This window comes from Schistocerca gregaria, chromosome 1, assembly GCF_023897955.1.
Source record: "Schistocerca gregaria isolate iqSchGreg1 chromosome 1, iqSchGreg1.2, whole genome shotgun sequence".
Taxonomy (NCBI): domain Eukaryota; kingdom Metazoa; phylum Arthropoda; class Insecta; order Orthoptera; family Acrididae; genus Schistocerca; species Schistocerca gregaria.
Window position 1 is genome coordinate 576756366 of NC_064920.1, and position 19158 is coordinate 576775523.

Genomic DNA, 19158 nt, shown 5'->3' on the forward strand with positions numbered 1-19158 from the left:
AAACAGAGCAGTGTATTGTCCTCTGTCCTACAAATTTTTATTCTTCTGAGGGACATTGTACTTGAGAGAGGTGTTGGTCATACCTGCATTGGTCAGGTGCTGGATTGTCACTTGATTGTTGCAGTAAGTCCAGGTTGGGTAAGTCAGTTCTTCGGCTAGTTTGACTACTGGTGGAGATTGATGCTAAAGGTAGATACACCCCTTCTTCTACATCCTAAGTTGCCTTCTAATGTGATATGTGATTTATTCATCTCATTATGTACAATTTTCAAATCTTTTGATTTGATGTACAGGAGACATGTCAAGGTTTACAAAAGAAACTTTTTCACTTTTTTAAGAGAAATGCAAAAGTTTACATTATATTTTACATTTCTAACTTACAGCTACACATGTACATAAAATAAAACATGTAATACAATCCCTGTGTTCAGATTGTGAAGCTGTCCTCAATGAATTCACCAGCAGAATAATAGCATTTTTCCACCAAAAGAGTAAAGAGCAATTTTTTCAGTAAACCAATCTCCATTTTAAATATATTACTGCCTTTTATTTTATTGAAAATTTTTAACCCCATATACTCTGGCGTTTGGGCATAAAGTTTTAAATGATGTGTTGGAAGTTTGAAGTTATCTCTGTGGTGAGTGCTGTAGTTGTGGTCAAAACAGAAAGTGTCTAGTTCGTGGCTGCTTAGTTTTGTGCACTTGGACCAACATCTCTGATGCATACACTGCTGTATCTCTTCTGTTACTATCTGGTGTGTGAAAGAGAAATGCTCATGGTTGCCTTCCACAACTGCCATAGAGTCCACATTCAGCATTCAGCCATAATTCTTTTGCCTGATTCATCTCTGTTGCATTTCCTTGATTTGCTGGCACCACTTGATGAATTCCTTTGTTGTCAGACATCCTTTACCAGCAGAAGTTGGTGCATGTCTTCTGAAACTTCTTTCTTCAAGTGTGGGATTTTAGTTGCCTCTCTCATATCCGGGTTCACAGTGCAATAACAGATTCTTCTTTTGCTGAATACTGTCTCGATACAGGACACAGCTTGAACTACAGAGATGCCGAGATCTTCTTCTCTGCCTTTATGTGTTGGGACACCATCATTAAAGAAGCATCCAGAATATGCATAACTAACAACTTTTTTTAATTTGCAGAGACAGGGGATTGGAATTCAACAAAGCTTGTGAAAAAATACTAGCAGTACTAAGGGTCATTGGCTGCAGTCAAATGAATGCCACAAGCTAACATAATTAAGGAATCGAAGCCAGGACAATTAAGTTGGGCACCAACACCTTGACCACATGTGTACACCAGTGTTCATAGTTTGCGGCAAGGACTTTTCTTTGCTGCACATGTAGAGACCACAGCCTGTTTCTCTGCCAGATGACTTTTGATGTCAATATCCTTAATCATGACATTAGAGCTTCATCATAATCACTGATAACAGTTTCATTGTGGACATTCTCAGAGAGGCCATGTCTATATAATGCCACTAATCTAATATATTTCTGTCATGAGTCTGCTTCTGAACTATATGTTCTCTAAGTAGTTTTTTTAGAGGGCATTTAGTAGATGACATATAGTTCTACCCCCCCCCCCCCCCCCTCCCCTCTCTTGTGTCTGCACTTTACTGGCAAGCCAGCACATTAATTGGCCAGCCACAATAGCAGTATGTCAGTAGCACCCGAAGTTGACAAGCAGCTGCCTAATGGAAACATAGTGTAGCTATTCTTCTCTGTCCAGGCAGTCTCACATGAACCATTCAAGTAGAATAGTTTATGTCCAGATTGATCACTGTGGTATACAGTGTATGTAGAGACACTTCTAAATTCTTGTAAACTGTTCAGACTGTCAGTGGCACTGAATGTGGTGTCCAGACACTTTTGGATAAAATAGGAACTGAAACTGAAGGTAGAAAAAGCAATAGCAGAAATGCAGAATTTGTTTCCAAATATTCCTTTACAATGAAAGATCAATGAGTACTGCCCTAGTTTAACTGCCTTACTCCTACAAAGATGGGTGGTATAGACATTAGTGTCAGTGACAATGAGAAACAACTGAAATTGCTAAAGTTGAACTAGAGCCTAGGCCACAATGGAATACCTCGAAAAGAGATACCTACATCTTGTCAACCAACACAGATTCTGAAGACATCAGTCATGCGAAACCTAACTTGTACTTTTCTCATATGAGGTACTTAAAGTTATGGACCTAGGCAATCAGGTAAGTGCAGTATTTCTTGAATTTCAAGAAGCCTTTAGGTCAGTGCCACCCAAACACTTAGTAACAAAAATACAATCATATGTGGTATCATTTGAAATTTTTGACTGGATTGAGGAGTTCTTTGTAGGGAGGGTGCAGAAATAATACCTTCAAAGAGAGTCATTGGTAGACGTAGAAGTAACTTCAGGTGTGCCACAGGGAAATCTTTTTCAGTTGTTCCTATTTATGTTGCACATTAATAATGAGGCAACAATATCAATAGTGACTTCAGACTTGTTTGCATGTGATGCACTTAACTGTGACAAAAATCTATCTGAAAAAAATTCCACAAATGTCCAGTCAGACCTTGATGAGTTTCAAAGTTGTGGACAGAATGGACACTTGCTTTAAGTGTTCAGAAATGTAAAATTGTGTACTTCACCAAACCACAAAAACTTAGTATCATTTGACTACATTACTGTCACGAGCTCCGGTGCATGCAGTGTGGTACAGTGATGAGTGTTGCTTGCTGGTATGCTGTGTGTCATTGGTTATAACTAATCACTAGAAATTATTTGTTATCTTGAATGGAAACTTCTTGACATAGCTTCTATTTGTAATACTTGTATATCTGGAATATTGAATGGTTGTATAAATAACTGCACTCTGCATCCAGGAGGTAAGTTTGGTTCTGCCTTTATGCAGGCATCAATAATAAATGTGCTCTCAGTGCTAAGTGCCATACTTTATAATCGACTCTACTTTCAAATATGGATGTGATTTTGGTTTCAATGTGACATTGTTTGGTGGAGACACCAGGTACTTCATAACATCTCAACCACCATTGCTCTAGTTAAATAATGTAAAAGATATCACCTAGATGGACAGGAATAAGAATACAAGTAGTGTATCACTCCTAAGATCCATACATACAGGAGACCAATGGATTCCAAAACAGCAGTAAGTCAGCTGCACATCAAATATTCATCAGTGTTTCCTGAAGACACTGCCAAAATCCATTGAAATGGCTGAATGGACTTAGCTGAGTCATCTAATACAACAGGTACAATTATGTGATGTGTTTAGTAAAGGTGTACTTTTACTTGGAGCACACAGCTCAAAAGTGGTTCAAGAACAATGAAGAGATGCTCAACAGCTGGGACAAATTCCAGACTGAACCGAAGAAAACATTTGCTGACTATCAGCAACATGTTCAATTAGTGAAATAAGTTTCAAAGAGCAGGGCCCATTGTCTTTGGAGATGACACAGTCATGTGTGCAGAACGTTTTGTCCATATGGCGTATCATGCGCATGAATGTGACAGAAGCCAACAAACTCTTACTCTTGATGAAAGGAGTTGTAGAAGACGTGTACCAAGCTCTTCTGGTGGAGGATGTCACAACAACAGCAGAATTCATCAAGTGGTGCAGCAAATAAAAGAAATGCAACAAATAAGAATTGAATGAAAGAAGTATGATGGAGTGACAAATGTGGTTCTTATGGCAGTGGTGGAAGACAACCAAGAGCTCCCCTCTCTCTTACATCAGTTAGTAAGAGAAGAGATACAGCAGTGTATGGCAGTCATTAATGTTAGACAAAGTACACCATGAATATCAACCTTGAAACCAGGATGTAATAGGGAATGTTGAAGAAGAAATGTATTGATATTTATCATCAATCTCTGCCGCTAGTTGAATGCATCAGAAAGAATGGACTTGACTGAAACTTATGCTACAACAGTCAAATGACAATCCAGCATCCAGTCAATGCATGTACAACAACCTCCTTCACCAAGTGCAGAGCTCTGCAGAACAACACACATTTCGAGGAGAGAGGACAATATGCCAGTATGATTTTACTTTTGACACCATGGGCACATTGTACACCAGTGCAGAGAGAGAAGATGCGTGTTTGATGACTATTACACCAGGGGTGCCCACGGCTTTCATGTTAGTAGGGGTAAAATATTTTCCCCATACTTGTAATTTTGAAATTCCTCCAGCTCTGGGCAATGCCTTCTCCTTTTTCTCTCTTTCCATCTATTTCCTCCCCCACCTTTCTGGTCATCTCCTCCTTCCCTTTGTCTTTCCATCTTCTCCTACACCCTCTCTCCATCCATCTCCTCTCCCATCCTCATACATCTCCTCCTCCCCTTTCTTTTTGTGTCTCTTTCTCAACTTTTCTTTGTCCATCTCTTCTCTGTTCCATCTCCTATTCAAACACCCCTCTGTGTCCATATCCTTTTCCCCCCTGTTTCTGTTGATGTCCCCATTACTCTCTGTCAATATCTTCCTCCTCTTCCCAATGTCATTCTCCACTTCCATCACATCCTTTTCCACTTGCCCGCTACTTCTCCTCACCTACCTCCTACACCTCCCCTTTTTCACACCTTTCTCTGTCTAACTCCACCCCGCTCTTTATAGATATCCTCCTCCCTCTGTCCATCTCCTCCCCCTCTCTGTCCATCTCCTACCACTCTCTCTCTGTTGATCTCCTCCTCTCCTCTTGCCCCATCCACCATTTCCTCCCAGTTTGTGCATCCAATTCATCTTCCTCACCCTCCCTTTCTGTCCATCTCCTCCTCCCTTTCTCTTTATCTGTCCACATCCTCCTTCTCCCACTCTCATTGTCCATATCCTCCTGCACTTACCCTCTGTTCATCTTCTTCTCCTCCTAATCTCTATCTTCTTCTCCTCTTCTCATTTCATCTCTTCCTACCCCTTCTCTCCGTCCATCTCCTCCTCCCCGTCTCTCTGTCTCTCTCTTCCTATCCTTCTGTCAATGTCTTCCTCTCCCCTCTCTGTCTGTCCATTTTGTCCTCCCCCCCCCCTCTCTCTCTCTCTGTCCATCTCATCTTCTCTCTATCTCTGTCCCTCTCCTCCTCCTCTCACCTTTCTATCCAACTTCCCCCCCCCCCCCCACCACCACCACCACCACCACTCTCTCTCTCTCTGTCTGTCCATGTCATCATCCTGCACCCTCTCCTTCCATTTCATCCTGCTACCTATGTGTGTCCATCTCTGCCTGCCACTCTTTGACTGTCCATCTGCACTTAACCCCTTTTTCTGCCCATCTCATCCTGCACCCTATCACTATGTTCTCCTCCCAACTCTCTCTGCTCAGCCTTTCCAATCTGCTCATATAGCCCCTGAAAATCATTACAGTACTGCCCTTGCAAAACATCTATCATGCAGATCAGCCTAGATGTCAGGGGTTGCAAATCATCTTCACCCTCCTTACCCTATAGGGGCTTACCCCCACAGTACTTCTTCCCAGACTATATGTAGTAACTGTACCAACTGGAATGAAATGAATCCAATGGTTTAGGAGAAGATAAGGAAGACACACATGCATTTTTATGCACAAGGTGTCTCTTCTAAGAGTCTTCAGGCACATTTTATGTGGTGTTTTGGCAGATATCTGTTTTTTTCTGTTTTTGCAACACGTAACTCGAGTCAGATCAAATAAATACTGCTCATCACAACCTTCATGTGACACACCTAATCTCAAATTAGTGCCGTGCAATATTTCTTTTATCAGCATGTATTAACAGGGACAGTAAAAGACAAAGAACAATCCAACAGTAACAGTGCAGCCCTGGACCATACTGACTGCTACTGCCATACAGAAGTGCTGCTCAGTTGTTGTTGGAGAACTGATTATTATTCATGTTTTACTATTCCTGTCAGTACATATAGATAAGACAAATAACACACTAGACTAATTTGAGACTCCTCTGTCAAATGGGCACATAAAATTCTACTTTAAAAATAATTTTGTTGGCAATGGGAAATGAACAAATGCTTTCCATCAACACTTGGAATCTTATGAAAGACATGAGAAGCAGGATTTGTTTGGGATAACTGCAGCTGTAACTTGCAAAAACGAAATTGCAAATATCTATTAAAACACCAGAGAAAGTATACCTGAAGATCCATAGGATAGACAGTATAAACTATCCATTTCCCTGAGACTTCTCTCCTACATACATTGAACACATATAATGCACACATCCCTTCCTCTCTCTTCTCTCTCTGTCCGTCTACTCCTTCCACATCTCTGTCCATTTTCCTGTCCCACTCCCTATCTTCTGCCCATCTTCCTGTCTCCTCTCCCTATCTTCTGCCCATCTTCCTGTCCATCTCCCTATATTCTGCCCATCTTCCTGTCCCTCTCCCTATATTCTGCCCATCTTCCTGTCCCTCTCCCTATCTTCTGCCTATCTTCTCATCTCTCCACTCCCTGTCCATCTACTCCTCCTTCCCTCCCTTTCTGCCCAACTTCTTCTCTACCCCTCCCTGCCCAACTCCTCTTCTACCACTCTCTGCCATTCCCTCCACCCCCTCTCTGTGTCCCTCTCCACCTACTCCCCCCCCCCCCCTCTCTCTCTGTCCTCTCTCTGTCCAGCTCCTCTCGCCATTCTCTCTGTGTACATCCCTTCCTATTTCTTCCCATCTCCTCCTGCTCCCTCTCTTTGTCTGTCTCATCCTGCCCCTTTCTCCATATCCATCCACTCCTACCTCCGAGCAAAATGCGATACTTTACTCCCTGGGATATAGGCTGCAATGAAGAGTAAGTCAATAAGGTGGCGGGGCAGTACTACTCCCACATGACATGCCTGTCCTGAGGGCAGCCTACAAATCAGGGACTGAAAAGAATCATTTACACACACACACACACACACACACACACATACACACACACACACACACACACACACACACTTGTCCAATAAAAACCATATTCCCTCTAAAATGTTTCTCACACAGTGAATGAAATTGGATTTGAATTAAAAGAACAGGAAAAGGAAGTTATTACATTCAACGCTATAAGGCTGGTCAATTCCTTTCAGTGCAGTGGTACCTTCATTGAATACACCTAACAATAATCTTGTGTGGTAATTTTGAATGATTGTTTTGAGTGATATCATCCCTTTTTGGAGTATGTACGCCTAAGTGGTCCTATGCTGCCTTATAAAAATTGTATCAAAATATAGAATAAAATTTGTAATCTGTTTTGTAAAAACAAAGAAATTTTCATTGTAAACTTTAAAAAGTATGTTTGAAACAATGTATGCTGTAAAATTGTGATTGTTAAAAGGTATATAAGGTACAGCAGCAGTAGCTATAGCAGATCTTTTAAGCTATGTCAATTAGTGGTGCAATAAATAACTTTACTGTTTTGGCTCCATTACTTGAATTAATAAACTTGATGTGCAGTTCTGTTTTAACAGAATGGAACCAGAATGATATTCTTAGATGAGTTTTCCTGCAGGATAACAAACAGTCATAGACTGCGAAATATCAGAGCTGTCAGTTGACAGAGCTGTTCCTACACACGTGACAAAGATTGCTCTGGGTGTTTGTATGCTGTTGAAAATATTTTTATTATGCCATGATGAACATGTGAGTTCTATTCAAAAGTCAACGTGCTCAGTTAAACTATGAGGCTTTTGTCAATAGCAAAAGGCTGCTCAGGTTCACAAAAGAAATCTACATGTGTGTGACAAACATAAGCATTCTAGGCAGTCAAGAACTACTTTGGATCACTTATTGTCACAAGCAACCACAACTCTTTTCTAGTAAGCATGTAGGGACAGTTGAACCAGTCTAGGAAGGGATCAGTGAAGCATTGTGCTCCACTGCCCACTATGGGGGAACTAGGGATGGCAGGAGGGATCTGTGGTAGATGCTGTGAGATAGATAACAACCATCCCACAAAAGTCTAATGTGAGTCTCAAGATGTGAGGAATCTAGGAATATATCACACATCCTATGTATTGCTCCCTCAAAAACCTCAAAACCAAAATTAGACTAACTGGATTGCGCACAGTGGCATTTAAGCAGTCACTCATTCTGCACTCCTTAGGCAATTGGAAGGTGAAGAAACCTTAATGAGCAGTAGTATGGAAAGTATCCTGTACCATGCACTTAACAGCAATTTGCAGAATACAAATGTAGGTACAGATATAAATATAGATTGTGTGAATGGGATGTTTCACACACGGTAAAATGTTTGTTCTGTATTTTTGCTTAATCTGATGTTGATGCCAAATGGCCAGGCACAGATTAGGTCTTCTGAGAAAAGTTTCTAACCGGAGAATGTTGGGCCTGTATTTACAAATGAGGCAGTTCATACCTGAAACACTGATTTATATTTGGCTGCAGCTTGGATTGGCATTCTTTTATTCACATATGCTATAAGGACCCAGTGTATAGGATGGGATTGCATGCTATCAGTCAGCTTTTAGGGTTCCAGATTTACTAGGGATGTGGTTGCCCAGTGTCTGCTTCAAACTTAGCTCATGTTCTGAATATGTTTATGTAGGTGTAGGTGTGTTTGTCTTGAGGTCAATAATGAGAACTGATAGGTGGCAATGACAAATGGTTAGCAAATAATTTGGATTTTATATCTACAAGCAAAAGTATTGGAGTTACCATTAAATGGAACAGAAGTGCAGAGGGGATTTTTATGGTGGCAGTTTTGACATAATTTTGTGATGATAGCTGGGGGTGCATGCTGCTGAGATTGTTTGCCTTTCTTATGTACAATGTAAAGTGAAGAAACTCATGTCATCCAGTCCAAAAAGTCTAAATATATTATGTGTTTGCTCATTGTAAATCTAAGAACTGATTATCTTTGTACATAGTAGGGAATCAATTTCAACGTGATTAAAACACCATAAACGAAAATAGTTTTATGCTGCCCATCCACTGTTTAAAACATCAGGCTCAAACTCTGTAGTATACTGACATGAAATGAAAAGCATTGTTCAGTATTAATGTAGAAACATTGAAAAAATCTTGTGTGGTGAACTGGTGCAGAAATGTTACTATTCAATTGAAGAGTTCATGGAGGATGATCTGACAATTTGAACACAAGAGAACAAACAGGTAATTAGGATGTTGTAGTTTCTTATTTAAAAAGAAATGGTATGTATCAGTTATGTATGTATCAGTATATTACAATATATCTAAAAACAAAGTTGATGTGACTTTACAAACAAAAGCACTGGCAGGTCAATAGATACACAAATCCAAACATACACACAAAATTCAAGCTTTCACAGCCAATGGTTGCTTCTTCAGGAAAGAGGGAAGGAGAAGGAAAGATGAAAGGATGTGGGTTTTAAGGGAGAGGGTAAGGAGTCATTCCAATCCCAGGAGCAGAAAGACTTAACTTAAGGGGAAAAAAGGACAGGTATACACTCGCACACACACACACACACACACACACACACACACACACACACACACACACACACACACACACACACATATATCCATCCGCACATTCACAGACACAAGCAGTGTAGCAGTGTCTGCTTGCGTCTGTGTATGTGCGGATGGAGATGTGTGTGTGTGTGTGTGTGTGTGTGTGTGTGTGTGTGTGTGTGTGTGTGCGCGCGAGTGTATACCTGTCCTTTTTTCCCCTTAAGGTAAGTCTTTCCGCTCCCAGGATTGGAATGACTCCTTACCCTCTCCCTTAAAACCCACATCATTTCGTCTTTCCCTCTCACTCCCTCTTTCCTGAAGAAGCAACGATTGGCTGCGAAAGCTTGAATTTTGTGTGTATGTTTGTGTTTGCTTGTGTATCTATCGACCTGCCAGCGCTTTTGTTTGGTAAGTCACATCAACTTTGTTTTTAGATATATTTTTCCCACGTGGAATGTTTCCCTCTATTGTATTCAGTATATTACAATATTGATTTTAAGGAAAACTGTTAGTAAATTGTTGTGTTTTGATAAATCTCCTGTACATCAATTAAATGACTTGAAACTATGCATGAGACAATAAACTACTATTCTATTACATTATGATGTTACTTTTTATGCCATTGTGTACCTTCTAAGTAATGCTTTTTATAAGTGTTTGCTCTTGGTTTGTTGCCTCAAATATAGGTGCAAGGGGTATTACACTATTAAAGGAGAAGTTTAAAATTTCATTGTCTTTACTAGCAAAGCCTCATAATGGTGCATGCTGACGTATCACATGTTTGAACATATTATATGTACAATAACCAACTATGATACACTTAAATTTGTAATGTTCACTCACTCTAATTCAGGAAGTAATTTTTGTCAGTTTCAAAATATTTCAATATTATTTTTATGAAGGGACTCAAAACTCATAGACACTAGGTTTATTTATTTCACAGCACAGATGTTGCAACAGTAGAAAGATGTACTGCCTTTTTGACCAGTGTCTCATTCTTAGAAGAAAAGTTTAGGTTTTGTGTCTTTCATTGATAACTTCCCACCTGTCCTTGACAGATGAAAATTCTTGCTAAACGTGGCGTGAATGCCACTGGGACAGATTTCTGCTGTTTTTACTGCTGCTACTGCAGCTGCTGCTACTGATCCAAATATTTCTGTTTCTCTCTAGGGGCTGTTGATGCAGGTACAGTATGCTACAGTATGAATGAGTGTTTATTGTTGTAGAGAATTTGGAGGACATCTGAGGCATTACAAGTGCAAAAATGAATGAATAATATCAATAGACAGAATAAGACTGATACATTATAGAGACAAGTGTACACAAAACAATTTCGTAAATACATCATGCATTACGTTAATTTTCACTGATGGATATACACGTATTCCCTATCACACTATTTTCTGTGCTTCATTTATATGTTTAAAAATACATTTAGATCTGTTTTTAACTGACAGATTAATTACTTCCCAACATCCCAAATATTATATTGAAATTTTTTATTGATTTTTATAGAAAACACTTTTTTATTGTTGTAGTTGTGGTGGTCTTCAGTCCAGATACTGGTTTGGTGCAGTTCGCCATGCTACTCTATCCTGTGGAAGCTTCTCCATCTCCAAGTTGCATTCAACATCCTTCTGAATCTGCTTAGTGTATTCATTTCTTGGTCTCCCTCTATATTTGTCACCCTCCACACTGCCCTCGAATACTAAATTGGTGATCCCTTGATGCCTCAGAAAATGTCCTACCAACCGATACCTTCTTCTAGTCAAGCTGTGCCACAAATTCCTCTTCTCCCCAATTCCTCCCCATTAGTTACATGATCTGCTCATCTAATCTTCAGCATTCTTCTGTAGCGTCACATTTTAAAAGCTTCTATTCTCTTCTTGTCTAAACTATTTATCGTCCATGTTTCACTTAACTTCCACTCCATACAAACATGTCTAGAAAAGACTTCCTGGCACTTAAATCTATACTCAATGTTGACAAATTTCACTTCTTCAGAAACGCTTTTCTTGCCAGTCTACATTTTATATCCTCTCCACGTTGATCATCATCAGTTATTTTGCTCCCCAAATAGCAAAACTCGTCTACTACTTTAAGTGTCTCATTTCCTCAGCATCATTTGATTTAATTAGACTGCATTAAATTATCCTCATTTTACTTTTGTTGATACTCATCTCATACCTTCCTTTCAAGACACTGTCCATTCCGTTCAGCTGCTCTTCCAAGTCCTTTGCTGTCTCTGTCAGAATTACGTCGTCATCGGCAAACCTCAAAGGTTTTATTTCTTCTGTGTGGATTATAATTCCTACTCCAAATTTTTCTTTTATTTCCTTTACTGCTTGCCCAATATGTATACACTGGGTAATATTGGGAATAGGCTACAATCCTGTCTCACTCCCTTCCAAGTCACTGCTTCCCTTTCGTGCACCTTAACTCATATAACTGCCATCTGGTTTCTGTACAAATTGTAAATAGCCTTTTGCTCCCTGTATTTGACCCCTTCCACCTCCAGAATTTGAAAGAGAATATTCCAGTCAACATTGTCAAAAGATTTCTCTAAGTGTACAAATGCCAGAAACGTAGGTTTGCCTTCCCTTAATCTATCTTCTAAGATAAGTCATAGGGTCAGTATTGCCTCTTGTGTTCCACCATGTCTATGGAATCCAAGCTGATTTTCCCTGAGGTCAGCTTCTACCAGTTTTTCCATTTGTCTGTAAAGAATTCATGTTATCATTTTGTAGCCATGACTCATTAAACTTATAGTTTGGTAATTTTTACACCTGTCAACTCCTGCTATCTTTGGAATTGGAATTATTATATGCTTCATGAAGTCTGAGAGTATTTTGTCTACTCCATACATCTTACTCACCAGATGATAGAGTTTTGTCAGGGGCTGGCTCTCCCTAGGCTATCAGTATTTCTAATGAAATGTTGTCTACCCCGGGGCCTTGTTTTGACTTATGCCTTTCAGTGCTCTGTCAAATTTTTCAAGCAGTATCATATCTCCCATTTCATCTTCATCTATATCCTCTTCCATTTCCCTAATACTGCCCTCAAGTACATCTCCCTTGTATAGACCCTCTATATACTCCTTCCACCTTTCTGATTTCCCTTCTTTATTTTTCCAATAATGGATTGATATTAGATCATGTTTGTTCTTGGTATTGTACTAGGGACACATGTCACACTGCTGGCAGCTGTGAAAATGCCGTTTGATGTGTATCATGCACTGTATAACAAGTAGTGGTGTGAGAACCATAATTTGGAGTTTTGTAAAACAGTCTGTAATAAGTTCTGAATGCTGAACTATATATTAATCTTACAGTTTTCTTTTGTAATTAAAAGACATTGGTTTCACTCTCTGAGTACAGTATGTTAACATAGAGATCTTGTTTCCTCAGATGATCCTGAAGAGGATCACTGCAGACAGTTGAAATATCAGCGGCTTAATCATTTAAATGCTTCATAATGAGATAATATTATACTCAAAATAATTTTATTCAAACTGACACTGGCCATGGAAGTCTATGAACTTATTTACCCTTGCTAATTTTAAGTGCCATTTTCTGTATGTTTTTATACCAGGACAGTTTGGAATCAGCTGTTATTTCAAGAAAATTATACACTGTTTGTTCTAAGAATTCAAAACATTCTCAGTCTCTTTCTATCTTTATTCAGATCAAGTGAACTTCTTATATCCCCTCAAACAACAGAAATTCCAGGTTGGAATATCAGCAACATGAGGAAAAGATAGATTGCAAACTTACCATAAAGATGACACACTAAGTTGCAGAGAGACACAACTAAAAGACAGTGATTTTGTTGGATATTCTAAAATGGGCAAACACATTGTGAACCACAAGGTTAACACCACGGGAAACAAAATTAATTGGAGGCCAATACGCAAAATAATGTTAAAAAAGGAAGACCCATGAAACAATGTAGGAAAAGATAAATTGCTATGCACTATATGAAGCCAGAATCGTCCTGAGCTACCAGAGTTGGTTCTCATGTGCATGAGGTGTGCTTGTTTGTGTGTATGAATGGTGTGTGTTTCTCTTTTGGTGATGAAGGCTGTGGCTGAAAGCTTTGTGTAAGTGTCTTTCAACTGTGCCTGTCTGCAACCTAACATGTCTTCTTTAAGTTAAGTAGCAATCAATCTTTTCCTATTTTGTTGACCTTCGTACCTGAAGTTTCCATCATTTGAAGATCCATTAAAGCTGTGCATAAAAGCAGACCATAAGGGTAATTTCTGTGTCAGTTAGGACCTATAGAAGAAACAGTGACAAAGACCTTCTAGCTCCCAGTTGAGACAATTTTGAATAATATAGATAATGAGAACAAAAAGATTGCATAATGTGCAAAACAGAACAGTGGGTTGAATACACATTTCATATTACCTCTCAATGTATTGTGTGTGCTTTAGTATGGAGTAAATAAATACTACTGAAAAATTTGTTACATTGCAGGCCTGTATTTGTGCTTGTTATAAACATCATAACCATATTACAACCATCAAAATATTCAAAATTTAGTGATGATTTACTGTTGCTGAATTCAGAATATTAGTTTGCTAACCAAGCAATAATGATCGTAGAGACATTCGTAACTCAGCACTGCATAAATGTACCACATTTTTGACCACTAACATATTCTTAATGCAGTGCACATAATTGCTTAATTTTCCACCAATTTTTGAAATGATATCTGTTACTTATATTTTACAATGAGAAGGTTTATAAATGGATCAATATCTCAGTTTGTGAGTTTGGAGCTTGGTCACTACTGTCAATCACAGTTCATTATAACAAAAAGTAACAAGAGAACTCACTGCACTGAATTATTTAAATCGACGGGTATCTTTATTGTCCCATGCGAATACATTTTGTAAACAGTGATCCATGTAAAGAAAGACATTGACGAGTATCCAAAAAATGGATCTCTACAGGAACATGGAACCAAACCAGTCTCCACTTACATCTCAGTAGAAAATACAAAACAAAAACCGAAAATAGTATGCTGTGTAATGGAATTAAATTATACAACAAATGTCCACAAGTGATCAAAGAGAAGTGAATTGCAGGTGTATCCCAAAAAATATATGTTAGAAAAGTGTTTTATGATGTCAAGGATTACTTGAAATGATATGTAAATTGTTTTGACAATTATGCCAGTGATTAGTTGCCATGATTAAGAGGCATTTTACACATATATTCATATGAATACTGAAATGTAATGTGCTAACATGTAACACAGTATAGCAAACAATCGCTGTATATATTTTTTACATTTATGTGCCTATACTTTGTACAGTTATGTGTTGACAACATCCAAACAATCCATTTGTCCATGGAGGGATAAATAATAAATAACAGTTAAAAATTCCATGTGCATACCACTGTTTGTGAAGCTGTAAGTAGAGCTGTTAGCTAGCTGGTATCGTACAATCTGCTGAATTGTTCGCAAGTGAGAACTGTCTTCTTGTGCCCAATGGTCAAGCAGCCGAGCAACTGGGACAGTGGAATAACTGATCTTCCTGCAGGTCTTCCACTTAGGAAAGTGTTACGTATGAAGCTGCATCACATACAGTGTTGCTTATTGCTTGACAAAGAAAACTTTAAGATACTGGTTGAATCACAGGTAGCCACTACTAAGACTGCATGTCAACCATGTTGCCCTCACCAGAGGGCAACTAGTGCTGTTCATGGGTTCACTTAAAGTAATGATCAGTGACCTTTAGATACCACCTTCTAGTGATATCTACTAGATGGCATCGCTGTCCTGTGAGGACATCATAGTTTATATCCTGCATGACAAGGTTCAACAGCCATCATCTGCAATTCACTTAGCAAACTTACACTTGGTGTTGTCCTCCGGCTGAGTGTCAAAGTGCTAAGCTATTGTACATACTGGTTAAGACAGAGAAGTGTGATCACTTTCTTCTGTTATTCAGACATAAGTAATGAAAGAACCTATAAATTAGTTCAGTTCCTCACTTCCTGCTTTCACTGAAGTTGCTCCTAGTGGAAATGTTACTGTGAAATTCAAAGCACATTGTTTAATACCAGCAGACAACTCTAAGCAATCATGTCCATCATAACTTTTTCCTCATAATATATAACTGAATGTTTGGTAGACAGTTATATCTTTTATCTTCTTCTTTTACTTTATTCAGAACATTTGGCTTCCTTGAAATCAAACAACTTTCTTATGATTATTGTTGTGTTGTAGATATCTACATTCATCCAGTTTCCAAGTAAATATTTCATTAACTGACCATCACTCTCATCAGTTAAATACTAATAAGTAGGATTACTGGAATATCATTGAAAATGTTTATTATGTCAGATCAGGACTTGACTGCAGTTCCCTGCCTTTCACAAAAAGCATTCTTCCAGTCAGCTAAATGTGCCTTGCAGACCAGCTCACAACTTGGGCTAGATATTATCTTTTTTCTTCAATTGTAAAACTCACAGAGGCTCTCCCAAAGAACTAACATGTTTGCAAGGAATTTGGCAGAGCAGTTTGGGGAACATCACAAACTGTTAAGTACCAGTGAGCTTTGAAAGGGAAAATAGGGAAAATACAAAGAAATTATGTACTTTATGAGAAATCTGGACAGTTAACATTGGAAGCAATGAGCAAATGTTTCTCAGATGTATTACATACAGATCTCAGGTACACTTCTGGGGGGTATTTTGTTTGGATGAAAAAAAAATTGGGTAAAAATACTATTATTCATAAAAAACAAGTCAAAGTTGATTAAATTATTTGTTAGCTTCTTGCTTGCATTTTTTTCTGTGATTTGTAACCTCCTTTAGAGAGTCAAAACTCTTACTTATCACCACCTGCTATTAATTGTGCAAAAGACAAATTTTACAATTACCTACATTCTTTCAAATTTTCAGGAACAAAGGAAAGCTTGTGGAATACCGTTCCCCCTAAGACAGCTCAGAGGGTTCTGGCTGGTATGGTGAATGAATCTTTATCTATTCTTACAGTTCGATATACACAGGTATTGTTAATACATGTATGTGTGTGATAGTTGTAGTGATTAAATTCAAGAATGTTATATTTTCAACTGATATTTTATTGACTATTACTAAAGTAAATGGTAATATTATGATTGTGGTTGTACAGTAAGTAATAGTACTGTTGTTTATTATTCAAATGGCTTCAGTTTAGCAAAATGTAAATTTAAACGTAATTGCATTCCAGCACCTGCACCAAGGTGTTCACTTACAACAGCATCCAAAGTTTATACTCCAAATTTGGCATGTGCGGTATTTATTTATTTATATGTCATTCTATGTGATAATTGCCACACAATCATTGAACATCTCTTCACAGTAAGAGAATATTAATTAAATGTATTTCATGATAACTGGAGGATTTCAGCATATGTGTGGTATTTACATTGGAAGTGATGTCATGTCATTAATAACGTTATTATTATTATTATTATTATTATTATTATTATTATTATTATTATTATTATTAGTAATAGTAATAATAATAAAAGGTATTGATTTCCAGTAATGATCACTGAAAGTAAATAATTCTAACTTTTACTTTAGTTCTGTTTAATATGTGAGTACTAATTTTATTAGTTTATAACAAAATAATTGCTTTATTTTCATAAACTTGCTGTGATACCAAAAGAAATAATGTTCTTTCACAGGCAAAAACCAGTTCTGAACGTAGCACACTTTTGATTAATGATGTAAGCAATCTGTTGTTGTGTATTTCAAAGATTCTACCTGCTGTTTGTAATGATGCAAGTGAGCTATTGGCCCACAGCCTTCAGAATAACGTTGTGAAAGATATACATGCAAAATGTCATGAATTGCTAAAATGTCTCATCATCCGGGGTTGTCCATTGGAAGTCCTTTACAGGGTATGTAGTAATACCACTTCTTCTTTTTGATTTGACTCTTCTGATAGCATGTGATGTGAAAATAAAATATAAATTGTTGAAGTTCACGCAGTCTTTCAGAATCTCTGACTTACAACATAAAGATGTTGTGTAGAAACCTGATAACATGTCAGACCACTCTCATTTTTCAGACTATATGTGCTCTGCAAAAAATTGATATCATTTGCTGGATTAGCAACACAGGTCTGGTTGAAAAATTTAACTAGAAGAATAATTTGATCATGGGTGATAATATAAGTAGCAAACAAAGTTTCTCTGCATTTATCTCTTATGAAGCCGGGAAATGAACCAATGAATCCTGAATTCTTCTGACTAGTTGCCTTCTTTGACAGCTGTATAAAGTCTTGGAGAGACTGATCTTCAATTGCATCTCACATGTTGAAAGAAACCTGGAATCAGGTTTCTGTCCAGGAAAATCATGCTGTGATCAAATCCTTAACAGGAAATGGATGTGAATGAGAAGCAGTTACAGAAATGCCACTCATAGCCCTGTCAACATTGTATTACACTATCAACCACAAGAAGTTGATTAGAACAGTATAATCAGTCACTAAAGTCTGCTGTTTGATACAATGTAATCAGTGTTTGCTGCAAAACAGGAGGGTTTTTGTCACCCTGTATAATGAAAAGAACCAGTGGCAGGGTAGTGTATTGGCACTCCTGGTGTACAACATCTACTCTGTCAACCAACCAACCAACCAACCAACCAGCCAGCCAACCCTGGAACAAGATCATTTATTTATGCAGATGACACAACAACTGCAGCACAAGACAAGATCTTTGAGGAAGTGGAGATGAAGCTGACAGCAGCCATGGAGACCTTGGCAAGTATTATGATGGTAACAACCTAAAGCCAAATCCCAGAAACATGTAGATCTGTGCCTTTCATCTGAGAAACCAGGAAGCCAGGTGGATGTAAAATATTATCTGGAGAGGGCAACAATTATGCCACTATGATACTCTAAAATATCTGGGAATAAAGTTAGATTGTAGTCTACATTTGAATGTCATTGCCAACACACAAAACTAAAAGCATCTGCCGGGAACATCATCATACATAGGTTTACTGGCATGACACAAGGCTTACGGCCAGATGTGCTCTGTACATCTGCCCTGGCAATATGCCTCTTTCCAGCAGAATACGCAGCAGCAGTTTGATGAAACTCCACATATGCAAACAGGAGAATATGGCATTAAACAAGACTGGACACATTGTGACTGGCTGTCTAGAACCAACTCCTTTTAACCAAAATTTATCAAACTATGCGTATAGCACCACATGACATCTGCAGAAGAACAGCTGCAGAAACAGAGAAACAAAGCAGTAAATCAATCCCATACACTCTCTGTTTTGACATAAACCACAAAACCCAGGCTCAGGTCAAGAAGGAGCTTCATGCACACATTACTAGCAATTCCATCACAACATGTAACTCACCAAACAGAGCTATGGCAAAATTCATTAACCAGAAGGGTTAGGGTGAACATTACAGGGGACCATGCCATAAGATTCCATCTGCTGTATATGACATGTAAGACACTAAAATGATTGAGGACAGGAGTGTCATGATGCAATATGAATGTTAGGAAGTATTTCTTCATGAATAAAGATGGGTTCTACAAGTGTGGTGACCTGCAGAATCCACATCTGCTCTATAGCCCCGAACTGTGCACCACACAAGATCTATATCTAGCAAGTGTTAAGGTTATCAAGGCAGTGGAATTCTGGTGCTGATGGCCCATCTATAAGAAAATCAGCGGTATCTTGCAGAATTTTGTTATTATTTTTATTATTTT

At 38.3% G+C, this 19158-nt stretch overlaps 1 protein-coding gene across 1 annotated transcript in view; it reads left to right on the forward strand.

Moving 5' to 3' along the window:
* The window catches only part of LOC126356663 (uncharacterized protein KIAA0825 homolog), a 217822-nt gene that overhangs the window by 117116 nt on the left and 81548 nt on the right, over positions 1-19158 (forward strand). The window contains exons 4-5 of the mRNA XM_050007389.1: positions 16334-16440; positions 17107-17322. Coding sequence (XP_049863346.1) covers positions 16334-16440; positions 17107-17322 — 323 coding nt within the window. The remainder of the gene's footprint in view (positions 1-16333; positions 16441-17106; positions 17323-19158) is intronic.